The following is a 27,667-nucleotide window of genomic DNA, read 5'->3' as shown; positions in this document are numbered from 1 at the left end:
TCCAAAAACATCAAAATTGCAGTATGAACTACAGCAAAGCATGGGCTTATGAAGTTTATTGCAATTTTAAGTCCACTGAAATCAAACAATGCCGAGATAGTCTATAGCAACCATGCCTAGTCCCCAGTGAGTCTCATCCTCGGTAAATGTGTAACCTCTTTTAAAGCATCTGGCTTCTTTATATAGCCCCAAGCAAACACAGTACAGTGGTACCTTGGGTTAAGAACTTAATTCATTCTGGAGGTCCGTTCTTAACCTGAAACTGTTCTTAACCTGAAGCACCACTTTAGCTAATGGGGCCTCCCGCTGCCGCTGCGCCGCCAGAGCATGATTTCTGTTCTTATCCTGAAGCAAAGTTCTTAATCTGAAGCATTATTTATGGGTTAGCGGGCTTCTTAACCTGAAGCATATGTAACCTGAGGTACCACTGTACTTGGAAGTGAAGAAAGTTGCATAAATGACTCCTGTCCCCAGCTGCAATAATGTGAGATGTGGGTCTCATCCATGTCAGCTTCAAGTGACTTTGAAACGCACAGATCTCAATGTAAGAAAGTGCACACATCACCACTGTAGAACTTGGAGAAAGTAGTAATAGCCCTTGTCACTTGTACTGTGTCTTTTTCATTGTCCCCACATAATATATGGACTGCCTCCAAGATTAGAACTTAGTGGTCCAATCTGAAAACAAACAATTTTCTATCGCCAATGCCCTTTCACAATACAAAGCAATAACTTGAGAACCACTTGAAATTCCAACTGTCATTATTTTATTACTGTTTTGGCTACATTCTCTACAATTTCAGCAGCATCTTGAAGAGACAGTTAATGTATCCTTATGTACAATGAAAACAAAATGGCTTGCAACATCAGAAACAAGAGCCACAGTTTAACTGTACAATATTAAATGGGGAAAAAGAACCTGTGGTAATACAGCCTTCCTTTCTGCAACATGGACAAAGTTACGTACAGGTATTCAGCATTATGAATGTGACAGTAAAAGGAATCTTGTATGGGAGAGATACTGCATTCTGAAAAAAAGATTCTACCGTACAAGGCAGTTAGAAAATGTTTCACATTTTAAAATATCTGTACAGGCCACAAGAAACATCTCTTTAGAGGAACATCTTCCCACCTTGTAGACAGAATTTCCAGAAACCGTGAATAACCATAAACAACTTCTACATCTATTATCAACGTGCTCCAGCTCAGGAAACTGACTTGAACTGCACTGTATAGTTCCAACACAGATCAGTTTTACATGCCTTGATTGTTAATGAATTATCTACTTTTCAGTCTCTCTAGGACGTACAGTTGACTTGCACCTTAAGGAGGTCATTTGATTTATTTCATTTTTATTTTTTGCAAAAGCAAAAGCAACATCATTTAGCAGCAATTAAAAGCGCCTTCAATGAGACTTAAAAAAAATACAATATCCAATTAGAAAAGCCATACTTTAAACATTTGTACAGGAATAAGTTGCTGAAATTTTTTTAAACTGAAAATATGACCTCTGTACAACAATTTACAATACAGTTAGAAGGGAATTTTGTCATTATCCTGCATAGAAACATTGAATATGACCTGTTTGCTTTTGGTTACATACATGGCCTTTGTAGATCCCTCTTCAAAAGCCTGGGCAGCGGATATCAGTTGACAACTCCGCTAAGTATCAAAATGCCATTTAAATAATTGAACTAGTTTCCAAACTAGCTTTTGCTACCTTACTTAAAATGCTATTTTTATCCCTTTGGAAATACAGTCATTCAACCAACGTAACAGTTATTTTAAAGATTTCTCCCCAGCCCCCAGAATACTAAATCACTTCTATCCAAAGAAATTAACATACACAGCTGTGTCTCTCATTTTTACTTTGGTTTTTGAAACGTTGACTTCTTGGGAAGAAAGATTCCTTATTTAGCTTTTTGTCCAGGCACTGTGCTGTTCTTCCGTGCTTCATTCCTTTTCTTCTTTATTCAAATAATGAAAAACTACCCTTATTAGAGCTCTCCAGTATCAACCAAAAGTGTTGGTAAGTATTAAAAAGGCTATTTACAGTGTTCCCCTCCCGGCAACCTGAAAACACGCATTTTCTTCAGTCTTAAAAACACAGTACATCTGCTTGGAGGCAACAGGTAATGCTGTCCTTCAATGTTTCCAATATGAGAGTCTGAAATGAATGTACCCTTCACAGACCATGATCCAGTCCAATCATAGAAATGACATTTGTAGAAGAGGCACAGTCTGAACACCCCATTTGTTAAACTTGTGTCAAAGCACTAATCCAACGCTTTCAGATGAAAGTCTGCTGCAGCAAAACTACATGACGATATCATGCAAGCCTTCCATGTTTAAGAAGCTTCAGTAGGGAATAATGCTGGATATTGGCGGCGTGGGAGATGCTGCCAGTCCAGTCATATGCAAGTTTCCTGAAGAATTTGATCTTCTCATGTGCGGAAGTAGGTAAGCGTCATTAGCTAGCTGATGAACATCAAACCGGTCCTCCTTACGGTATGCCAAACAACGTCTGATAAATGCCTGCAGAAAGGGAGGGGAAGAAGATTATAGAGCAAATTCTCTTAACAGTAAACAAGGTCTGAATCACCTCTTCTGGTGAGGGATCTGAGCTCTTTAAGGTACTAAAAATAAAAGTGAAAGTGGTTAAGTGGGATTTTGATTCAAAATGGAGATGTGCTTATTATCTGATAACCCACTAACACCACAGAGTGAACTAGCAGTTGTCAGAAGGATGAACTAAAAGCTTCTGATTTAGTTCAGATTTTGGCTCGTGTAGAATTTGTCAGATGGCTTTACACAAGACATTCTCAGTTCAAACCTCCATCCTGTGCCACACTCAAATTCTTGTTTAATCTGCAAAGATGTGGGCACTGAGGTCATATGTGAATGCTTAGAGATGCTAATTTAGACACTCTTTCCCCCAAAAAACTTTTATTACACAAAGACACGCGTGACCATAAATGAACTTCCCAATGATATTTGAAAATGTATGCAGCCACTGTGAACTGCAGACATTTCTGAACAGTCAAATTAAAAGAGTAAAGTTAGCACTAAACTGAAATTGCTATTGTTCCAGCTTCCAATATAATTCTTGCTTTGTTCACTAAGCGTCCATCTTTGAAAAGGGAGATAAGAATTCTGTTGCTGACCCTTGCTTATATTATATTTGCAAATTTAATAATTAATGTTCACCTTTCCGCCAGTCCCTCCCTGCTTGTCAGTTCTACATCTTCAACGTAACATTTGCGGGGGGGGGGGGGGGGGCGCTGCGGATTACTTGCCAAACTAAGCAGAAAAAGTCAATAAAAATAGGAGTTTTTAAATGTTATACAAAAGCAAACCTTTAGAAATGGGACTGGTGGTTTACCAGGCCTGGAATTTGGGAAAAATCTGACAGCTGGCACAGAATCACAGATTTTTTAAAAAGCAAGTTTCTGGTCTCATGATTGCAGGTGTGTTAATATGCAGGCGTTCTACCTTCTAAGGCATGTGTAGGCAAACTAAGGCCCGGGGGCTAGATCCAGCCCAATCGCCCTCTAAATCTGGCCTGCGGACGGTCTGGGAATCAGTGTGTTTTTACATGAGTAGAATGTGTCCTTTTATTTAAAATGCATCTCTGGGTTATTTGTGGGGCATATGAATTTGTTCATCCCCCCCCCAAAAAAAAATCTAGTCTGGCCCCCCACAAGGTCTGAGGGACAGTGGACTGGCCCGCTGCTGAAAATTTTTGCTGACCCCTGTTCTAAGCAAGTTGTTGCTCAATGTCTGCTCCAAATCATACCTCACAAACATCCTTCGCTAACACATACAGGCAAAAGATTAGCAATTACGATTTCCCTTGTGAAATGCATGGAATATAATTTTCAGACACTAAAAATAAAAACCCAGGAAAGCATGACAGCAGGAGTCAGAGGTAAGTCCAAATGAGTAAACTGGCATTATCCATTTATCACACGAATGTCTATCTGACTCCTAAGCAGAGGATGTTGTGGGTGGGTGCCAAGCACAAAGAGTTCCAGCTTCTTGACAGGTAGCTGTGCTAACCATCAGATTAAAAGCATACCAGATTAATTCAAAGGACAGGCTCTATGAATGGTTAGTAGCCTTAGCAGTAAAGAACAGAATCTCCACGTTGAGGAGGTATTTATCCTCCAATTTGCCAAATGCCAGCCAAACTGCATGTGGCAGTGGTGGTGGTCTGTTCTGTCTTAACTTTTGAGTTTCTTTAGGGCATCTGGTTAACACTCTCTTTTCTATAGCGGCCTCTCCTATTTTTTAGTTAAGAGTACTAAAAAATAAAAAACATTCAAGAATATGTATGAAAGAGTCCAAGAGCAAGATTTTCAGGAAATTATTACTTTTTGTATATTATATTTTATAGGAAGTATGACCAATTATATATATATATATATATATATATATATATATATATATATATATGCAAATGATACTTTGCATTTACTTTCAAATTTATCTAATGACATACAAGAATAGAATATGGTGTGCTATTAAAAAAAAACACCTTAACACAAAGTTTGTTATAATTTGCCTCAACGTTATCTCTTGACCTTAGCCCTGAAACAAAATCCATCTCAAGGTCGATTACATCATATTCTAGCAGAATGTATACCTTGAGTCCATGAATATTACCTTGGCTTCATTGCTCACAACAGGCTTCACTGGGAACTGTACTTCAGTGGCTTTTAATATTGTATTTTCTTGAAGTATATCTTGTTGGGACTGGTTATGACCAAATGGCTGGAGAAAGGAGAAAGTTCAGACAGTGATTGCTAAATGTCCAAATATCAGTAAAAGAAATCAGCAACACCACCTTTTTTATTCTAAAATTATTCCACTTAAAAACAAGTTCTCCCTGTTGGGAAAGCGCAAATGGCGGAGGCTGAAGACCACAGCTACTTCCAGAAATGGTTTTTTTCCCCTTCAAAAAGACCACGTTGAAGATGGACTGAAATGCACTAGAAAACTCTACATTTAAGGATTTGTTTTTACCTTTCGACCATATAGACACTGGAAAAAGATTACTCCAACTGACCACACATCCACTTTGTTAGAAATTTTTGGTGGCTCTTTGCCCACAACAAAGCACTCTGGAGGCAAATACCTGATAGGAAAGAAGAAACTCAGTCACTGAAAACAGACGCATTAAGAAGATTCCCTCTCCAGGGGCAGGCTGATTTTTGGAAGTATTTATGAGAGATACAGATTGCCAATAATCTAGTGGTTTTCTCACATGCTTCTAATTGTTCTAGGAATTTTTAAAAAATAGATTTACATGGTATTGGTCAATTCACATGATAACCTTTTTGTTAAGTTAAGCTCATGGACTCCCTTTACTTATGCACTCTGATTTCCAAACACTTCCCGGTTTGGGCAAAACATTGTTTGCCGTTACATCTCAACTGACAAGCTATGATTTGTGTCTGCTCTACAAACCAGCATTGGAGCCTCATTTCAAACAGTAGCTTCCAATTTTGGTTTGGATAGTAAACACAAATCACAGTTAGCCACTTTAGGTGAAACATATTATGGTATGCCAAACCAAGAAGTTATGGAACAAAATAAAAAAGTGTGTGGAGCCTGAATTTTGGACCAGATGACTGTAGTGTGGTTTAAGCTGCCTTGAAAGCAGACAAGTTAGGTTAGAAATTCCTAAACACATTTAAGCAAACATATACTACTCAATAAACAGAAATAATTCATTCACTATAATCTCCATTGGAGATGCTGTTTCTGATAATAATAATAATAAAGTACATAACAATTCCCATATTTCAGTAGAAATCTTAACTACTGTACCAGATTTTTTTTAAAAAAACCCTACATTTCTGCCATTATCCCCTTCTTCCATCAGTGACCAATACTGTATGTTAAACTACACCAAGTTTGCACTAAATGAAGGTGATCATTCCTCAGCCAGAAACCAGACAATAAAACCTTGATAATAATAATTAATAAAAGAATTGAAGATTAAATAACTACTAATCTCCATGCATTAGAGATTAATTCTGTAGAAGGAATTCAACACAGCGCTACAGCAATTGTTCCAGCAGTACAAACATTTCAGCTCCCCATGGAGAGCTATCTTCCCTGTGCCCCTGCCTACATGCTGCTCTTAGGATACTCCTGACCCCACAAATGCAATTTGTTGGAACCTGGGGGGAAAGTCCCATTGTACTAGCACAGGCATAGGCAAACTCGGCCCTCCAGGTGTTTTGGGACTACAACTCCCATCATCCCTGACCACTGGTCCTGTTAGCTAGGGATGATGGGAGTTGTAGTCCCAAAACATCTGGAGGGCCGAGTTTGCCTGTGTCTGCATTAGCAGAAGCCATTGTGCAGGCTTTTTCAATAGCGGGACTCGCGGGTTGAATCCAGACTTATACCATCAGGTTATAAGCTCAAATAACCAACGACAGCACATTCTTTCCATCAACTACACCTGTCGGCGGAGGTTTACAAACAGTTCTCACACAAGTAAGAAATACATTTGCCAAATGGGAAATAATAATATTACCAGTAAGTCCCAGCCCCTTGTGAAGTTAAGTCCATTCCATCCACACCATAGCTATCGTCATCCATTATTTTAGACAGCCCAAAGTCCGTAATTTTTATTTCTCCACATGCTGTTCCATCTACCAAAAGGATGTTTCCTATCAAGAGGGATAGAGTTCGTTAAAATAACCAAGTCTACCCCAGCAGTGGTTCACAATCCTTCCATTGTGTTTAAATGAAGACAGTGGCATAGTTTTATAGAACAGAAACACCCTGGTTATAGGCATATCTATGGTTCATTCATTTATTATTATATTTTTATATATTTCCTCCAAGGGGCTCAAGGTGGTGCATATGGTTCCGTCTTCCACATATATTCGCGGAACTGCCCCATCCTGTGAGCAGAGGCAGTTGTGTCTCAACAATCTCTTGGAGAATTTGAGCAATGGATTTTCAAAGGACAGCTACAGTTTGGTTAAAGTTAATTCTTCCCAAGTTTTCATAAAACAATCGTACCTTGGAAGTCAAACGGAATCCGTTCTGGAAGTCCATTTGACTTCCAAAACATTCGGAAACCAAAACACGGCTTCTGATTGGCTGCAGGAATGTTCCAAATAACATTCACAAACCGCAACACTCACTTCCAGGTTTGTGGCATTTGGCAGCCAAAACGTCTGAGTACCAAGGCGTTCGGGATCCAAGGTACGACTGTACTGTGCTAACTCTGCACCATGTAGATGCGTCAAATATTTGTGTGTTTTCTGCAATGCTGGTTCTTTCAGTATTTTCCCAGTACTATCCCATTTGCCTTAGCTAAGCTTGGATTTCTGAAGCAGCCTGAACGCTTTTTCATTTACCGAATAAAAAAATGTATTAGGCAGTGATCTACACAAGAAGAAAAGACTCGAAAGCTGTGTGAAAGAGGCATGTGTGAAGTATTATTTACCTGCATATTCAAAAGGAAAAAAGACATAATTAACTATACTTCGGGTTTACTGAAGGCAAATCATGCATGTGATTGCATGTGATGTTTTGCACCTCATTATAAAGACTGTGAGGTCAAGCGCATGGCACAAGGAGCTAAACGCTACAGATATAAAATTGTACACATATCAAATATATACTTCAAGCCACATTCAAAGATGATGTTTGATTGCTACTTCAATCTATTTCTAATTATATTTAAGCACACACAGTGGATTAAGGTACAAGAAAATCCTATTTCAGCCAAATTCATACAGAATATGGAAGACATCCATCGAAATAGCTCAGTGTAGAAGCCAAAACATTAAGCAGTGGGGTGAGGGGGCAGAGTGCGCAAATTTGCCTTCAAAGCAAACAGCAGAAAAGAGAGAATAGGTGTGTGTGGCTAGAAAAAAGAAGAGTGTGATTAAATGAAGCAGTGTGATAAAACTAAATTCACATTTTTGTTAAGGATTAGAGACAACACAGATTAAAAGAGACACCTCTCCTGTATTCTAAGCACTCATGCCATAAAAGAAAATCAAGGCCAATGTGAACTCAGATGGGTTTAAATAAAGAAAAACAGAGGCAGGTGCTACAATAGTAAGAATTAAAAGAAGAATGTGTTTTAAAGATACAATATACAATGTATGATGTTTGATTCCCCCCCCCTTCTTATTTACCTGGTTTAAGATCATAGTGTATTATAGGTGGCTTAATCTCATTGAGATATCGCAGTGCATTTACTATTTGCATTACAATGGACCTAGCTTCCTTTTCTGTCATTAGTTTATGTTGCTTGAGATAGAAATCTAAATCGTTGCCTTCACAATATTCTAATACTGTACAAAACCTAGAAAGGGGGAAAAAATAAAAGTTAGATAAGGAAACAAAGGCTATTTAATTATTCAAGCATACAATGGAAATACGAAAATCATTTCTTTGCATTAATTGCACATTTCCACTTAACTTTTATTTATAGTTTTCATTTGTATACATTTCAATAGTTTTACAAAAATTGTAACATTTCAAACAATTTGACATCCTTTCCTCCTTTTTCTGCAGTTCCTTCAATTTGTTTTATCATTTCCTGCCTATCCTAAATTATCCTTCTATTTATTTAATTTAATTGTATATTCTTTTTAAAACTGCAGGTTATTACAATAATCCTGCCAATGTCTTTATCTATTTCCAATTGTTTGTAAATATTCAATAAACCATGTCCATTCTTTTATAAACAGTTTGTTATCTTGATTTCTTAATTCTTCCGGTAAGTTTTGTTTTCCTCTTGGGAATTACAGGGGTAGAGCAACCTAAACAGTATAGAAACATATTTATGTATGCAACCACAGCTGCAAGAATTTTACTTGCCAAGAAATGGAAAAAAGAAGAGGAGGTCCCGATGAGAGAAGAATGGATACAAGAACTTTTTGGAAAACGCAGAAATGCGAAATCAAATTTTCACTTTACAAAGAAACTGGAACAATCTACAATGGTACCTTGGTTGTTGAACTTAATAATTTCTTCGAAAACCAAGGCACAGCTTCCGACTGGCTGCAGGACCTTCCTGCACTCAATCAGAAGCCGCGGACGCAGAGTTGCAACACTCACTTCCGGGTTTGCGGCGTTCAGAAGCCCAGCCGTTCGACAACCAAGGTACCACTGTACTTGAACGATAATCAATGCCACAGCATTCAGAACATCATACTAGAGAAAATACTGAGCCAGTGAAGCCAAACACCATGAAATTTAAATCATACTTAAAGGTAAAGGTACCCCTGACCCGTTAGCTCCAGTCGCAAACAACTCTGGGGTTGTGGCGCTCATCTCGCTCTATAGGCCAAAGGAGCCGGGGTTTGTCTGCAGGCAGCTTCCAGGTGATGTGGCCAGCATGACTAAGCCACTTCTGGCAAACCAGAGCAGCGCACAGAAACGCTGTTTACCTTCCCGCTGGAACAGTACCTATTTATCTACTTGCACTTTGACGTGCTTTCGAACTGCTAGGTTGGCAGGAGCAGGGACCGAGCAACGGGAGCGCACCCCGTCACGGGGATTCGAACCGCCAACCTTCTGATTGGCAAGCCCTAGGCTCAGTGGTTTAGACCACAGCGCCACCCGCGTCCCAAAATCATACTTATGTCCAACCAAAAATGTTCCTGAAGGGTGGTCTTAATTTCTAACTGGTGTGTGTGTGTGTGTGTGTGTGTGTGTGTGTGTGAGAGAGAGAGAGAGAGAGAGAGAGAGAATGAGACTTACGTATCTGTATCCAGGGAAAAGTAGTCATAGAGTTTTACTATCCTTGGATGATCAAGTTCTTTGTGTATTCTATACTCTCTGCAGGCGTGCCTAGAAGACATAGGTAAATTAATCACGACCACCAGAACAGTTTTAATTTGTTACAAAGACCAAAAAAAAAAAGGTGTTTTCTTGAAACGCTTACTTATGGTAGTTTTCCTTTTTCTCATCTCTCCAGCTTTTGTTAAGCTGGTGTATCTTCACAGCAGCATATCTTTGCTCATAGAGATCAAAAGCCTGCAAGGAAGGTTGGGGGGAAAGTAGTAGAAACAGATTTTGTAAAATACGGTCACAGGGAATTGTATTTATTAACATTTCAATATAGCTTGAGAGTGCAATACATCATATCTGGCCCAATAGTGGAAAAAACCTTGAATTTTTAATTGACTGTTTTCTCAGAAGCTTTTCAGGAGCCAACATACTATTGTTAATGGTCTCAGAAGAGTCAGATAATTTGCCTGGCACCTTTCTAATTTTGCTTATTTCAAGAACCAGGACACTGTACATAATCTACCTTTGGGGCAAAATAAACCGCCCTCCCTATCACTTCTACACACTGAGAGATGGCCTGGTTACCTGCTCTTAAACTATCTCCTAGTCTGAACATTCATTTCAAATAGAGTGATCAGTACTCGTGCATTTACTAATTCAAAATACTAAAAAGCAGTTGTCATAATGAATAAATATTGCTTATTATTAACTAGCCCACAAGCTTTTCCTTGATTGTTCCCAGATGAAATACTCAAAGCAGGTAAACATTATTTAAATTTTACAGATTTGTAACCTCCCACAGTCTATGAGAAGGCAACAAAAGCAGAACATGAATGCAACAGTCCTCTTCTGCTTTTGCTAAAGCAACTGGTTCACAGGCATCCTGGAATGAGTGTACAACTATCCTGATGGGATAGCTTTATTCTCCTTGAATTTGTCTAATCCCCTTTTAATCACCACATTTTGTCTTGGCAGATTGCATAGTTTAACTATCCACCATGAAGTAATATTTCCTTTTGTCTGTTTGGTGCCTCCTGTCATTCAGTTTCACTGGATGATGCTTGGTCCTCCTCTATCTTTATGAAAGAGCATGCATAAAATCCTACAGACCTCAATATTTTCCTGACACCTTTTCAAAGCCCAAACCATTGTAACCATTCCTCGCAGGAGAGTTGCTCCAGCGCCCTGACCATTTTGGTCACCCCTTTTCTGACTGATTCAGACTGCAGAGGAACATACACGAATAGCCTGGTTCACGTGATATGGCAGGTAAACCAAACTATAGTTTACCAGGATTGCGGGTTCCTGGAGAGGCCCTCACAGCCATTTTGCTCCTCTTCCTGCACTGTGGTAAGCCAAGCCAAGGTTTGGATTAGTGTGTCATCTGAACTGGTTACGCTCTCTCCTCGCCAATGGCAAGCTATAGACAAGGTCTGGCAGTAGCTGCCTTCACACATGTTCTTAGCATTATGGGAACATGTTTCAGCAAGCTGAGCACTCCTTCACAACCATCTCAGCACAACTGTAAGGGGACACCAAGCTTCAGTTTCAAGTAACCCGCAGTTTAGCATGTCGTTCAAACTCTAAACTGTGGTCAATCACTATGTTTCCTTGAAACTAGACTCCCTCGTAACACTAAACCATGGGAACGCTAAACCGTTCAAACGAGGCCCATATTTCTGAAGATAAACAGCACACAGTTTTCAAATGCATGTACAGATCACGTAAAGAAAAGTAGGCACCAGCTTCGAAAAGGCTTTCTGCCTTCTTTATGCTTATGCCAATACAGCTCTTCGCAACCCAAGGTTGAGCTGAAAGGTTTGGGTATTCTCTGGACACAGATTGACTTTTACATTTTTCTATCCTGCTACCAGTTTTTAGTTGTTCAGGAAAACCTGGAGAGGTTATTTTTATACTTTTAAGTTGGTACAGTTTTGTTGTTTAAAATGTTTTTCGGTGAATTGGTTCTAGAGAGGGTCACCTATTGTTGGTAGGCATAATTTAAAAAATAAATAAAGCCAAGAAGAGGACATTACCTTATATACTTCACTAAATCCACCTCGGCCAAGTAAATGAAGTAACAAATATCGCTCATTTAACGTAGGATGATCCTTGAACCTTATTATTAAAAAAAGAAGCAAGAACATTGGTCAATGAGAAAGGCAAGTACTTAAATTTAATACTAATTATTTTTGTGTATACAAAAAAAGAAATACTGGATACTGGAGTGCAGTATTTCATTTTTATAGCTCTGGATCATAGCAGTACTGATTCAACTTAAAATACATTCTATGTTGTTGTTGTTGTTATAAGTGTACTGCTAGTATAAAAACAAAAACAGGTTTTGCAGAGTTGCAGCGTGGATATCTGTGTGTCATTTATTCCAGAGCGAGTGAAGTTGAGAAGAGTAAGTACGCAAGATTATAATCTAGTGCCTTACTGAGAATTATCTTCATTGTTTATTCTTTTGAGCTCTCGTATGTGAAGATTTCTAACTCTTTCCAGACGTTCAAGTTCTGCTTGTATTTCAGCTTCTTCCTGCAAATCAAAACAAATAATTTATGAAATCTCAAGGTTTGTTGGTTTATTTACGTTTTATCCCTCTCACAGCTGATAACTAGGGAATTGTTTGTTTCAACATTTGAAAGAGAAATTGAAAGACGTACACCTAATTCACAATATATTTCCCCCTACAAAGCCTCTAGTTGATGTATTCCATTTTTTTTCTTGCAACAATGGGGATAGTACCCAAACTGAAAGACACAACCAGTTTCATAACTAAACAAGTTCAAAAACTTTTGTGCCTGCCTGGTCATGTAGAGGCAAATGATATGTATAAATGATATGTATGTGGAGGCAGGTGATGTGTATGAAAGGTAAGCAGAAAATTAAGCTCCAAAGCCATTGGGGGGGGGATTGTCTGAACTCTATAAAAAACATGGTAATGGTGTCACCCCCTTCGGCACAGCATTCCACAAATGGAAAGCCCACCACTGAGAAGGCCTTTTCTTTTGTTGTCAACTTCCACACCTCCTTCGCAGGGGGCTCAGGTGACAAATGCAGGGTTCAATTTGGTTCATGCAAAAGAACTGACTTAAATCTAGTTCCTTATGTATTCTACTTCATATATTTTCTTAATGGTGGTGTAAATCCAATAATCTGCAAATTATTTAAATTTTCATATTTGAGAATTTATCAAATTGGATCTTCAATAAGAAAAATCTCCTTCAAGCCAATGTATCTGGTAGAGGACCAGTTAAACCAGAGATTGACTATAAGGTACACGTGCGCGCGCGCACAAACACACACCATTTGAACAAGTTATTTACATTTTAAAAATAGAAGTTTGAATTTAAACAAATGTTTTACTTTTAAAAATCAATCTTTATCTATTCTCTTATGGGATAGCATTTTTCTCAGAGTTGAAAGAGCAACAAAATAGATGGCAATGCTGAAGAATGTTCTGCTGCATAATGCCTTCCTTAGCAAACTACAAGCTTCCATTGTCCAAAAAGGAGCAGTATTCTGGAAAAAGGTCAATCAAGCTGATCTTATTAATTGAACAGTTTACCACTGCTAATTTTTAAGAAGTACAAGTACTGAGTATACAGTGTAGTTGTGTGTCCCAAAAATGCAGATTACTGACTTTATAATGTAACTGGCACATTCTTATAGCAACTGTTAACATTACCAAAGGGTAATTTATGTATACCTTCCTCTCATCATTCAAAGTGACAGCATGGAATTTTGATTAAAAACTAGACATTTAACAGAATGGCTATTCTTCATGGTATAATGCAAGACACAAAATACTGAAGTTTTCACAAGCGATGCAAAATCACCATACACCTTTCAGTTTAAAAGTGACATACAACTTTGACTATTTGAGCAGCTCTATACAGTATTTCAAAGCATGCTCCAGCTCCAGGCATGGTTCTTTCAATCTCAAACAGCTTACTTGGATCATATCTATAACCAATGGGATAGAGTCTATGGTTACAGTACTGTGTGATCAGAAAAAAAGATCCAGTTTAAACTATTAAACATACCTTTTTGAGATGTCCTAATCTGAGCTTGAAAATTTCTTCTTGCTCATGGTATTCTGCTAGTGTTAGCCTGCAGGAATTACCATAGATAACAAACCATTTTAATCAAAAGTGGCACACAAAAAGTCACAGTACATGTTACTAAAAGTTGAATGGGGGAAAACATATTTTATTTCCGATTCATAACACAGAAAGCCAATTCCTCCAGCATCTTGTAGAATCTGCTACATTCTGAATGACCGGAAGCTTAATGTGGAACAAAATGTTCTGATACCAAAACTGTATCCACACTCCTACCTAAAAGATACAGGGAGGTATCAAAGAACAGTGTAATTCCCGTAACTCCTCTTTGGTGTTTGAATCAAATGCAGCCGATGTTGCAGTATGTGCTAAATGCTATTGGTCTACAAGGCATCTTACATTAGGATGACAAAGAGATATTGGGTATCTGTAATAATGTGGGACTGCACATTTAGAATAAAGTGCAAAGTCATGTCGCATTTACAGGAACGAGCAACAGATTACACAGCGATGTTCTTAAATAGAAAGGGTACTTGATGCCAGAAGAGTCTGAATTATTGACGTCCTAGATTCAGCAAGTACCAGTTTGGGACCCAAGCTTTAGTATTCACTGGAACACCTACATATCTTACATCACTTTGCCGACTCTAAACCAAAATGAGCATCATATACAAAAATCAGTTCCCTCCCTTGTCATAACTAAAATAAAGAACACACAGGGCAGGCTTCGGAAATGGCCCTATAGAGCTCTGTGGGATAAAACAAGCAAGCTGTAATTAACAACAGTTTTGGAAGACACACATCGTTGGAACACCCCCAAGCCACAACACCAGGGCCACTACAAGCAGGGAGAAAGATTTAGCTTCTCCAACTTTGTGAACAGCTACAAACAGGAGGTGGTTGTGGCACCATCATGACAAATACTCAATAATTAGAAAAGAAGTATGAACTTACAATTGTGGTAAATTGGGTCTAACAAACGGATCGTTTTCTGCTCCATTGACAGCTTTGTTTTTCCTCTGCTTAGGTTCTGAATTGGCAGAGGGCGCCTGAGAATTATTTGTAGTAGGAGGTTTTCGCTTTGCCAGAAGTTTTCTTTGCCTCTCTATATCTTCCCTTTGTTGATTTACCCACTCCTGTTGCCTGCAAACCCAAAGCATTGTTTTAAGATGATTTTCAGACTTTATTTTATTTTATTTATTTATTTTTTTAAAAAAACATTTAAACTCTCTTGTGGATTTAAGCTGATAACCTAAAGCAGGAGTGGGGAACCTCTGGTCTGCGGGCCAAATTTGATCTGGCATAGGTCACAGGCCCCCAAATATCCTCCACATCTCCATTTTAAGGCATGTTTTCTTCATTCAAATAACTGAATTACAAGACAAATAGTTCTAGAAGTTTGGTTTTAAAAAATTGTGCAAGACACATGTAGAATGCAAATATGCAGAATCCAACATGCATAGTAATTTAGTTAATCAGGGTACTCTGACATGCATGCCAACTTCAAGAGACATCCCAAGCCATCTTCTTAATTATGGCTTAGTAACATTACTACTAAAACAGATGGACTACACATGACATCCTTCTATTCAAACCATGAAGTTAAAATTCAAGAATTCTACTTTTCTTCACTCTGATTCTACCTATACACCTTCTCAGTCATTCCCATCTCTGCTAAGTCTCTGCTAAATTATGTTACTGAGGCGACTTTTTTTGTACCAGCAACTACAGACTTCTCCCTCTCCTATTCCCTATTTTATGCTAGTGGGAGTGCAGTCAAGTCAACTAGGTTCTCATTTACTTGTTGCTGCTCCTTTATGGCAAACAAGCACACCAATAGCTCAAAGTACTTCGTATATTGTAGATGCATGGGTCAAACTGAGAGTCATTAATCTACACAGTGCCCATGTCCTAAAAGTCTGCTTTGTTTTCAAGACTCACTGAAAACTCGTGCAAACCTACTCATGTGTTTGCTTTCAAAATCACCAAATGTAAGAAATTCAACAGGCAGCTGATTAAATCAATTCTCTACTGTATTCTGAGATTTCCTCTTTTTTCTTCTTCTTTCTTTAAAAGCCTGAATACCATGATGTATGTAAAAAGTAATCCCAAAGCCGGCAGTTTTACATAAAAACATCCACTCCTTGGAGCTAGTAATTACGAACAATTTAAAAACACAATATTGACTAACTTCACAAGATTCTGAAATGCGAAGCCATCTGTCCACTGTTCGGTAAACGATGCACCATGTCGAACAGTTGTAAAATGCCCAAGGCGTAATCTGTCTTGCATACTCTTCTCTCTGCTTGCCAGCTTTTCTTGTGTGCTCTAAGGAAACCAAAAATATCACTTTAGTTTTTGAGTCCTTCCTTCTCAGCATCAGATTTTTTGCCACCAGAAATGCAACACTGATACTTATTTTGTTGCACAAGGATCCAAGATACCTTCCTTCAAGGCTTCTATTTTGTGAGGGTATTGCATTTTCCTCAGCACTGGGGGGGGGGGGAGCAGCTCACCACCCACCCAGTTAACACATCAGCTGAGATTGCTAACGCCGAGCAGAAGGCAGTTGCTTGCGTATCTTTGCAAGTGCCTTACTGGTTTGTGCTTGTGGTATCGAGCAAGGCAAATATGAGAGCGCTGAAAGCCGAAACCTTCTGCATTCTTTATTAAAGCCTCCTCCTGTTCCTGAAAAAGACTGTATTCTGGACAGGTTTGCTACACTCAATGGAGGTGAGGAAAGGGTGCTATGCTATTTCCACTTTGCATTTGCATCAGAAGAAAAAAAAACAACTCTTCCAGTTTTCTAAATAGTTTCCATTTAAGCCTATTTTAACATGACTCTCCCTCATACCAGCTTGGAATTTGATCCCAGGACCCAGGGATCTATTCCTGTGTTTAAATACAGCACCACCAGGGTAGTAGTTCTTCTACCCCTTCTTACAAATGACCACAACAACTTCCTCTTGTCCATTAATTCATCTACTTATTTCATCCTGGAGGGAATATCTCCCTATGAGACAAATCCATGCATCTGCCCCCACCTTACACAGTGCCTCTCTCTTGCTGTGTGGGAATCAACCCAGAGAAGCAGTTTCCTGCACTGCTGCAGTAATAGGGGGACACAGAGGTATCTGACCCACCTTACTGCTGAGTGGATCGGGTTTTTACTGAAATGACACAAACTGCAGCTCATGCCATTACAGTTTAACCTGATTTACAGGATTAGGATGACCGAGTATTCTTCACTGCGGATGCTGAACAAAAAATATATAACAAAATCCAACTTACTTTTTCAATCAAAAGCTTCTTGCTCATTGAAATGCATTTGTTTAACCTTTCTTTGTATTTTTCAAGTAGCTTTTGTTGTTCGTCTATTTGTCGTCGTAGGTCACAATTGGCCTAAGAATCAAATGAAAATGTATTGGTAACGAGTGGGGCCCTGCGATAAAATGCTGCAAGGCTGAATGCTTCTGGAATAGGGTTACAGCTGCCCTATTCCATCCTGTAACCCCATTTCTCATTTATTCTCCATCCATTCCACACACACACCAACAGCATTCCAGGCTCAGTCCTCATTGGCCTGTTTTGGAGTTCTCCCCAGCTTAGGTTGGGTGACACACTTGCGCCCAAATCCCAGCTATATTATTTCACTTTTCCAGTCATATCTTTGGGGCAACTCTCCCTTCCATCTCTGAGGGCATTAAAATAGCTTTTCAGTGTGAACTAGGAAGTGACCTAAAGAGGTGGTACATTCTAACTTTCTTAAAATCTCTCTGTGTGTCTTCTTTCCTCCTCCTTTTTCAGCTACTCAGTTCCCCTCCCAACCTAATCATCTCCCACCCACCTTGCTCAGTCAGTTCTATACCATTGAGTTCTTAGGGCTTTTTTCCTAAAGATTTTTTGAGCATGAACAAATCACAAATACAGGAAATGAGGAGTGCCAATTATAAAATGTATACATATAGGCCCAAGTTGTGCCTTCTCTTTCCCCAGGTATTAAAAAATATGGTATCAGTCCACACCTCACAAAAAAAAAAAAACATTCCTAGCGTTTGGAGGATACGATATTATAAGTATCTTTGCAAGCATGTATTTATGTCTTCCTGATAGCTTAAGTCAATTGCAATACAAGTAATTTGCCATTTTAAAAGCAGTGTTGTTGTTGTTGTTGTTGTTGTTGTTGTTCAGTTGTGTCCGATTCGTCGTGACCCCATGGACCAGAGCATGCCAGGCACGCCTATCCTCCACTGCCTCCCGCAGTTTGGCCAAACTCATGCTAGTCGCTTCGAGAACACTGTCCAACCATCTCATCCTCTGTCGTCCCCTTCTCCTTGTGCCCTCCATCTTTCCCAACATCAGGGTCTTTTCCAGGGAGTCTTCTCTTCTCATGAGGTGGCCAAAGTACTGGAGCCTCAACTTTAGGATCTGTCCTTCCAGCGAGCACTCAGGGCTGATTTCTTTAAGGATGGATAAGTTTGATCTTCTTGCAGTCCATGGGACTCTCAAGAGTCTCCTCCAACACCATAATTCAAAAGCATCAATTATTCGGCGATCAGCCTTCTTTATGGTCCAGTTCTCACTTCCATACATTACTACTGGGAAAACCATAGCTTTAACTATACGGACCTTTGTCAGCAAGGTGATGTCTCTGCTTTTTAAGATGCTGTCTAGGTTTGTCATTGCTTTTCTCCCAAGAAGCATGAGTCTTTTAATTTCGTGACTGCTGTCACCATCTGCAGTGATCATGGAGCCCAAGAAAGTAAAATCTCTCACTACCTCAATTTCTTTCCCTTCTATTTGCCAGGAGGTGATGGGACCAGTGGCCATGATCTTAGTTTTTTTGATGTTGAGCTTCAGACCATATTTTGCGCTCTCCTCTTTCACCCTCATTAAAAAGTTCTTTAATCCCTCCTCACTTTCTGCAGCAAATGTAAGTAACCCTATATTTCTCTCTTAATCTTACAATTATCATACTTACCCTGAGCAAATCGTCTATACGACCTTCTTTCTTTTCCAGGTCTTGGTTTTTATTACTTTCAAGTGCAGTTAATTTCAACATTGTGAGATCAGTCTACGTTAAAAAAAATAATAGTAGGGAAGAGGAAAGAAAATATTTATCAAATTCCATCTAAGTTCCATCAGAATGCAGCCTTTTAATTTACCACTAACTTATTCAACTTAGGCAAAATAGTAAATACTGTCAGAAGCCTGAAGAGTGGCGGTTGTAAATTCTTCCCTTTCTAAGAAGGAAATGAGCAATATGCCTTTTGTATAATCGAGATTGTGCTGAACTGGGTGCATGCATGACTCAAGAGAAGAGGCAGAACTGGTCACTGCCACGCCAGGTTGCACAAATGGCTATGCCACCTTTCTGTCTTGAGTCCTGCAAGTTAGAAGAGAAAACCATAGCGAGGAACACCTCACCTGACACACACTTCCGCTGCTTCACCAGCATTCTGGACCTAAGGGAATCTGTTAAGTTGCAGCACAGAGAGCCAATGTGGAGCCCTCCAGATGTTCTGAACTACAACTCCCATGTTCCCTGACTATTGCCCTTGCTGACTGGGGTTGGTTGATGGGGGCTAGAGTTCAAAACCTGGAGCGCACCAGGTCAGCTAACTCTGTACAATTGGACTACAGTTCAGTGGCAGAACACATACTTTGGAGGAGCTAGAAACTGAACAGGCAGAGACGGCTGTGAAAGAATCCCAACTAAAAGCCTCGACAGCTGCTGCTTGCTAGTCAGTGTGGGCAATACAACCAAATGGAGAATTTGTCTGAATCGGCACAAGGCAGCTTACATTCCTATGAATTTTTAGTTTGTGTTATTTTTATGCGGGTGGCACTGTGGTCTAAACCACAGAGCCTAGGGCTTGCCAAACAGAAGGTCGGCATTTCAAATCCCCGCGACAGGGTGAGCTCCCGTTGTTCAGTCCCAGCTCCTGCCCACCTAGCAGTTCGAAAGCACGTCAAAGTGCAAGTAGATAAATAGGTAACGCTCCAGCGGGAAGGTAAACGGCGTTTCCGTGCGCTGCTCTGGTTCGCCAGAAGCGGCTTAGTCATGCTGGCCACATGACCCAGAAGCTGTACGTCGGCTCCCTCGGCCTACAGAGCGAGATGAGCGCCGCAACCCCAGAGTTGTCTGCGACTGGACCTAACGGGTCAGGAGTACCTTTACCTTTACTTTACACGGCCTTGATAAAAGTTACCTGCACCCTGCTTTTCCATTTGAATCACATTATTATGCATTTTGTGTTTTTTACCTTGAATTTTTATGTAGTGAACTGCCCTGAGATCTACAAAGGGCAGTATACAAATTTTAATAATAATAACAACTCTTGTTGATGTTTTCATTTCCATCTATCAGAATCTCGAGATCTTAAATCCCAAAGCACCTGTCCTGAAATTGTACTCCCCATATATATTTGTAATCTCCCTAGGAAGATCATATGTTGTTATGCTGGGAATGGGTGTAAAATACAGAGAAAGAAGAATGGCTTGCTTCTACTTATTCTCAATCTTTCACTGTAACAAATACTTCAAGTTTAGCTTTAACCACCCGCCACCTTTTCTAAGCAACAGTTACAAATCAGAACTAATGTGTATGTGTGTAGAATAATGAAATAGAATGGCTTCATGTATTTTCAGCATTAAGCATAGAATTACAATCCAGAGTGCTCACCTGAGTAATTTTAAATGACAACTGCTTTGGTTGTGAAACAGGGTGGTCCCCAAAAGATAATGCAGTAGGAGAAGGACTATTCTGTCGAACCTAAATATGCATGGATAAAATATAAGATTTACATGTAACTGGAAAGCAGAAATAAGAACGAAGTAAATTGCTAAAATAAGGGAGGTTGCTTGGTCATATATTGTCCTCTTTCACCTTTCCCACACCTGAAATGCTTGGAATCCACCGTAGCCAGACCATGAATAAAAACCAGCCATATACTTCTTCTACTAAAAGGAATAAGTACCTACAATTGGAATACACATGGCTTTTCATTCTCCAGTACTGTACTAAAAGCTACACTATTCAGATCTCAGAGGACAGAAACTTCCTCATGGTACATGAGAATATCATCTGCAGGGAATGTTACGAAGTCACCATTTGCCTCTGCCACCAATGTCAGAACTGTCCCCAATTTATTTATTTTGTAATGAACGGGGGGGAAATCATTTCATGCACCTTCAGAGAAAATACCATTTCAAACAGTCTCTAAGGGGGTAGTAAGACTATCGTATAAGGCAACTGCATGGATACAGCAACATAAATTGGTCTCTGAGAGACAGCACAGAATCAAGGGACTGCTGTATCTTACACCTCACCTCAGATCCTCAGGTATTAACAATTTATTTTTCAATAGACTTGAGACTTGTGTTTCTAAATGTGCTAATTCTTAATGGAAACATTTTTGTCCTGTATCACTATCCAAGTTCTAGCAACCGGTTACTTGTCTCAGCAACTGCAGAGACTTTCCATGCAATAGGGAGGAAGGCAATTAGGGGAACCACTGGTGGCTTTTGCTGCATCTTTGAATACTTTTGGTGCACAATATTATTTCAAAGACTCTCACTACAAATTATAGCTATTGGAAATTAACAGCACTTCTAAAAAAAAAGTGCTTGGAGACACTTTGTAGGTAAAACTGTTTTAACAGGCAACAACGCATCGACTACTAGATCAGTGTTTTTCAACCACTGTTCCGCGGCACACTAGTGTGCCGCGAGATGTTGCCTGGTGTGCCGTGGGAAAAATTGAAAAATTACTTTATATATAGTCAATATAGGCACAGAGTTAATTTTTTTAACATTTTCTAATGGTGGTGTGCCTCGTGATTTTTTTCATGAAACAAGTGTGCCTTTGCCCAAAAAAGGTTGAAAAACACTGTACTAGATTGTAGCTGAGACAGAGTATGTGGAAAAATATATTTCACCCCACAAATGATCAGGGAATATTCTTCCTTTAGATGGTAATGGCTGGTTAGAGTTTCCATACATCTGGGTAAACCTGGACATGTTCTCTTTTGGGGGGGCAACATGCACACCCGGGCAAATTTTTACATTTTAAAGGAAATGTCTGGGCGGCGGTTGGGGGGTTGGCTTCGGCTCGAGCTGCTCTGCTTGCCGCGGCCACTGCCAACCCAAGCTTGGGCTGACAGCGGCTGTCCTCTTTTTTGCTCTTCAAGATATGGCAACCCTATTTGAACGCTTCATTTCTGAAGCAACACTACACAAAAACACCAGCCTCCCTAACTGCTGTATCAGAAAGGGAGCAGTTAAGCAATGGCAGACCTTACCTAGAGGTTTCTAAGAAATAATTTAACAGAATAGTCCAAGGACAAGCATAAATTGCTTCTCCCTACTATTTTGTGGGGACACAGCCGAAGGTGGCTCTCTCCCACCTCTGACGCAGACACCTAGGAGAATTATGGGGAAGAAAATTGCTGAAGGCGGTGCTGCATCTTTGCCTGGAAAGATGAGTCTCAGACACCCCAAACCAAAATCCATTGTGTTGGGGGGGGGAGTGTCTTGAAATACATGTTTGGAAAAAGAGGACTGACAATCTTCCAAATATGCATAACTGAAACCCCTCTCAATTATCTTTTTGTAAAAAAAAAGAAGTAGGAGGAAACATTCTATTTTAAAGAAAAAGCCAACCTGTATGGGTTTTTTTGTTTCTGTAAACTGAACATGCCTGTGGATTCGATATAGTTACAAGAAGGAGCAAGAGGAGGGGGAGAAGAGAAAAACCTTTCTTTTGTAGCATTTCCACCTTCATGTAATTGTTTTAATTCAACGGGATTCCCAAGAGCTAGCTCTTTGCCTATAGCAGAATTGAGGGAGAAATACCAGGGGAGTAATCCAGACCCACTGAAGATACCATCGTTTCCTTAGATTAAACGTGCAGAGGTATTTAACTGGAAGTGTTTCAATTTTCTCAGCTACTAGAAGATGAAGTCTGAAGCTTTTGTCAGTACTGGAGTAGGACTGGGAATGGGGGGAGAGGGAAAATTCTCCTCAGTGACATATAGTAACTTGAGATTTAAAAATGTCTCACATTTCTCTAACCGGGTACAACTGGATGTGCGAAATCTATTTTACTGTTCTAGATTGGATCTTCACCATTTTACAAGCGGCATTATCATAAACCCAGCTGACTACCTGCAGCTCCTCTCCACATTAAAAAAATTAATAGGCAATATTTTTCAAAGGAGATAAGGAGGGGGGGAATACTCTGGTTTCTCTTCAGATTGTATAAGGAGGGGCGCCAGAAATGTTCTGGCAATATTCTACCCCATTCTTCAGCAAGACAGGGCTGCCATACGTCCAGAATTTCCCGGATATAACTGGAATACGGCAGTCAGAAACAGTGTCTGGGCGGAAATCACCGAAATCTTTTTTTCTTTTTCGCGATTTTTCAAGGGGGGTTGTGGAAGCTCAATAACTTTGGGCAAAACTAAGAAAAGCTCAACAACTTTTGTGTCCGGATTTTCACTTTTTGAAATATGGCAACCTGGCAATAAGAACCTGTTCCCACGTTCAAATGTTCTTGCCAATTATTTCCAAAAAAAGTGCAAGCATAAGAACTGACAAATCATGGAAGTTTGACACTTCGAATAATTTTATTGGGCAACAGTCAACTACATACAGGTACAGTGGTGCCTTGCTAGACGAAAATAATTTGTTCTGCGAGTGTCTTCGTGTAGCGAATTTTTCGTCTTGCGAAGCACCAAGGCAGAATAGCGGTTTTCGCGGGAAAAATTTTTTCCCCCGTCTTGCGAGGCAAGCCCATTGACTTTTTCGTCTTGCGGGGCAGCCTTCTGCTAGCGAATACCTTTCGTCTAGCGAGTTTTTCGTCTAGCGAGGCATTCGTCTAGCGGGGCACCACTGTATGTCTGCTCACACAATGGGACTTCTTTTTCCTCTCCTAGACCCTACACCTCCTGCACTCCACAAAAATCTGCTCCAGGGAGGATAAGTCCCATCATGCAAACAGAAATCCATTTCTCAATCACATGAGCATCATTGGATATCCCCCATTAAGGCCATTTAATAACTTCTAACATTACACTGTTGTTTATTATCTGCCCCCCCAAAAAACATCTGGACAATCACAAAGGATAAACAGAACACTCCTATCATACTGCCTGGCAGAAAGATTCAACCACCGGTTTCTATGCAAGCATACTACCAATAGGGAGGAAAACAAAAAGTAACAATACAATAAAAGCAGTTGTTGGTGTTTTTTGCGTGTGTTCTAAGGCAGGGTTGGGGAAACGGTGACTCTCCAGATCATGTTGCACTTCCAATTCCATCAGTCCTGGGTCAAACATTCCCTGTTTTAAGGGAACAATCTATCAAGCCACTGCCTCTATAAGATTAGTTTTGACTATCATGAACATTTCTGAATCATGAGCTGATAATTATACAGGGTGAACTTACGGAAGAAGGGGCGGAATGTGAATTTTGAGGAGAGCGAATCGCAGGAGGCATTCCTCTTACTGGGCTAGACCCATTTCCACCTTGGTACTGGAAAAAAGCGAACAAATCAATTATATTCTAACAGAAATGTACTAGGCAAAATTCAGATTATGTAATCAAATGCAATACCCTTCAGAGTGATTTGCATGGGGGGTGTTGAGACAAACCTGTTTATCACAACAGCAATTCAACACTCAACAATCCTTCATTTTTATTTCTGTATAAAAACTAATTGCCCATTAACTGATGCTTGAGCAAAACTTAGTATTGCTGCCATTATAACTTTAGATTTAAGGCAAAGGTGTTCACTTTTGCAGAAGCAATCTCCAACTTGTACATTATTATGTTTGTATCCCATCCATCCTCCTGAAAGAAGCCTGGGGCAGCAAATAAAGTAATAGAACAATACTATTAAAATAAAATAAATGCATATTTAAAACATTTTAAAATATCAAGGGCCTCTAGAAACAGCTAACATAGAATACATACTCAATAGCTTGTTGAGGGATACTACCCTGGAAAGGGACCAGCAAGCACAGCTTAGCAACAAGCACAAATTGGGAGAAAGTCTTTGGTAATGCTTCTGCTTCCTACCTTGCTTAATTCAATGTTTTGTAAAATTCTAAGTAAATTAAGTTCAAAGCAAAAAAAAAAAACCCTAAACTGTTGAAGATGCATACAGTATTACAGTTAGGAAACCAGGGATTGTCAAATTTCACAGGAAAGGCATGCAAAATTTAACGGTAGAAAGGTTGTGCAATTCTTCCATAACTGAGAAATCTATTAAATAGTGCAGAATGCCATCAAGTCTAAATATGTAAATTCAGGAAGCTGCTGACAATTTATACACATGGTACTAAAACTGAGGATATTAGCAGCAGCCCGTTTTTCTACTGATGACACCTTTTGCTCATTTGTGCTAAAAAGCACATTGTAGTAGAGTCACATCTCCTACTAGGTTCCATTAGTCTCCTGTTATGACTGTATGTCTGAAGCTTTTTCACAAAAGCAATGATGTTAGAAAACTAGCAACAGCATGACTGGGTCACAAAATCCATATTCTTTTAGCTCTGTATAAATTTCCAATTGGCAGATGTGAAAGGACAGCAACGCTATCTGTAACTTCTAGCTGGAACTGTATGGTTTAAGTACAAAAAAAGGCAAAATGCACCCCATTTTATTCAGTTTACCACAGTTTTAGAAGACCTGCACTAGGTTTAGTGACAACCATCTTCTCCCCATCAAGGTAAATCAACACAGTTTGAGAGAGCATTCAAAAAGGGATTAAATAAATGTTTGTTACCTTATGCACTTTGGGATGAAGAAAAGAAAAAATGTTTATATACAAAATAAAAAACAAACAACCAAATTCAATAGTTTATATCCCTCAGAAAAAGCTACATTTGATGTATGATACAGAAACAGCGTTAACTAGAATATAGTGAAATATAGTGAAACTTACTTCAAAATAGTCACTAATTTTGTGCCCACGTGCACCAATGTTTTTCCCTAAAAAATAAAATCATGATCAAAAAGATTAGAGAGACAAAAAAACGTAATTTCTGCTGTGCAGTATATAGGCTGTAAGGTATTGTTTAATTTTAGCATCTCACATATTCTTGTTAGTTTGGCAAGTACTTTGTTTCCTTACATTAATCTTTTAGGAATGTCTGAACAATCACTTTTTCAAAGACTATATGGACCAACCTTATTTCTCCAGATTTATACTTAGTTACTACTGAAAAGTCCCATTGCTTTCAGCGGACTTATTCATGACTAATGTTTGCTGAATCTTGGGTAATCAGGACCACAATCCTATAGCTATGTAACTCCAACCAAGACCTAGTGAACTCAATAGAACTTACTTCTGAGCTGACATGTACAAGATCACACTGCAGTAAAAAAAGGCCTTTTAAACACCTTATGGTTGCAGATTGATTGCAGCATGAGGATTTGTAAGTAAGAGCCTACTTATCTGTGTTCTTATCCTAATTCCACAGGCTGAATAATTAATAGGACTGATTTAGTCAGCAAAATACATTTGAGCAGTTGTATGACCATTGTAGTAACAAGGAAACACAGCAACTTATATCCATTTACTGTTCTGAGCTGCTTGATCTTGATGGCTCAGCGCAAGACCTTAAACACCAATCACCATAGTTTGAAAACAAATCTAGAAGATAAAGGTACCCCAAATTCCAGAAAGATAAAAGTTTAAAGCTAAGAACATATGCATTGGTTCTTTAACAACACTGACCAAAAGTCGACTGAAATACAAAGTGGCCATATGGCTCTTTGAACACACACAAAACACTCTGATGCATCTCCAAGGAATGGAAAAGACAGACAACTTTCTGAACACTCTCTACATATAAATAGATAACATCTTACACTTCGCAACAATGCACACAGAGGACAGCCTACATTAGTTTTTACTGCTTTATATGTCAAGTATAGGATCATCAATTGTACTTGCAAGATGCTGTTGATACTGGCCTATCAAGGCATTTTGAGACAGCTTTCAAAGTCATTACGACCATCTCCCATGTACAGAAAAAAAGGACCAAGAATCTCTCTCACACACAGGCTTCTGCTTTAAAAAGTAGTGCTTCTTCCTTTTATCATGAAATGCTTTCTTTCCTCTCCAAAATATTCTTTAAAACCATAAATTTGTCTAAAGTTATCACATGAAGAATAATATGAGACTGTTCCAGAGCACTAGTCTCATGCCTGTTTCCATAGAAAATTCATTACTGACGGCAATTTCCACTTGGCCATAGCTTGGAATGAAGTTTTCAGAAAGCATTTTCCAAAATGTCTACCAGTCATTCTATGGATTTTTATTATTATTATTTGAACCATGAATTAGCAATTGTGGTGTGCACACCAAAATAAGCACTGGAGCACCACCAATCATACAGGTACACTCCAGGAGAGTGTTCTCTATGAGATGGCAGCAAATTGTGTCTGGGTCCAATGCTTCGCTTGGATGCAAGCCACTTAAAGTGCAAAATTATGCCAATAACATCTAGCAGAGCCTGTCACCCTGAGATCTTTTGGGAAGACGGACAAGATAGCAATCTAAGACACAACAGCAGCAGTCCAAAACAGGTATAGGAAGGAAGGAACTAGGAGGTGTGGCTGTTTGTGTGTCAACTATAACCCTCAAACTATTCTCACTTCTAAGGTGTGTCGTACAACAGCACATCTCTAATGAGTTTGTGAAAGGAATGCCTATTTATCTAAACAATAAAACAAGATGGTCCTTCACTCTTTTATTTAACCAGCAACCATTTCTTCCAACGAAAATAAAATAGGGCTCTGCAAAACCCATT

The 27,667-nt window shown here is 39.3% G+C and overlaps 1 protein-coding gene across 3 annotated transcripts in view; it reads right to left on the bottom strand.

Moving 5' to 3' along the window:
- Window positions 1-744: 744 nt before the first annotated feature.
- TLK1 (tousled like kinase 1) overlaps window positions 745-27,667 on the bottom strand; it is a 64,285-nt gene continuing 37,362 nt past the window's right edge. For all 3 annotated transcript variants that reach the window (XM_033168228.1, XM_033168236.1, XM_033168244.1), the window contains exons 5-21: window positions 25,795-25,841; window positions 24,294-24,380; window positions 20,530-20,619; window positions 18,826-18,918; window positions 17,136-17,246; window positions 16,036-16,172; window positions 14,799-14,987; window positions 13,827-13,893; window positions 12,218-12,315; window positions 11,814-11,895; window positions 9,932-10,023; window positions 9,748-9,837; window positions 8,175-8,344; window positions 6,551-6,686; window positions 5,026-5,137; window positions 4,666-4,773; window positions 745-2,535 (exon numbers count right to left, since the gene is read on the bottom strand). In XM_033168228.1, the coding sequence (XP_033024119.1) occupies window positions 2,359-2,535; window positions 4,666-4,773; window positions 5,026-5,137; window positions 6,551-6,686; window positions 8,175-8,344; window positions 9,748-9,837; window positions 9,932-10,023; window positions 11,814-11,895; window positions 12,218-12,315; window positions 13,827-13,893; window positions 14,799-14,987; window positions 16,036-16,172; window positions 17,136-17,246; window positions 18,826-18,918; window positions 20,530-20,619; window positions 24,294-24,380; window positions 25,795-25,841 (1,886 nt within the window). In that variant the 3' untranslated portion in view covers window positions 745-2,358. The remainder of the gene's footprint in view (window positions 2,536-4,665; window positions 4,774-5,025; window positions 5,138-6,550; window positions 6,687-8,174; window positions 8,345-9,747; window positions 9,838-9,931; window positions 10,024-11,813; window positions 11,896-12,217; window positions 12,316-13,826; window positions 13,894-14,798; window positions 14,988-16,035; window positions 16,173-17,135; window positions 17,247-18,825; window positions 18,919-20,529; window positions 20,620-24,293; window positions 24,381-25,794; window positions 25,842-27,667) is intronic.

Source organism: Lacerta agilis, chromosome 1 (genome assembly GCF_009819535.1).
Source record: "Lacerta agilis isolate rLacAgi1 chromosome 1, rLacAgi1.pri, whole genome shotgun sequence".
Classification (NCBI taxonomy): Eukaryota; Metazoa; Chordata; class Lepidosauria; order Squamata; family Lacertidae; genus Lacerta; species Lacerta agilis.
This window is presented reverse-complemented; position numbering and strand designations above follow the sequence as displayed.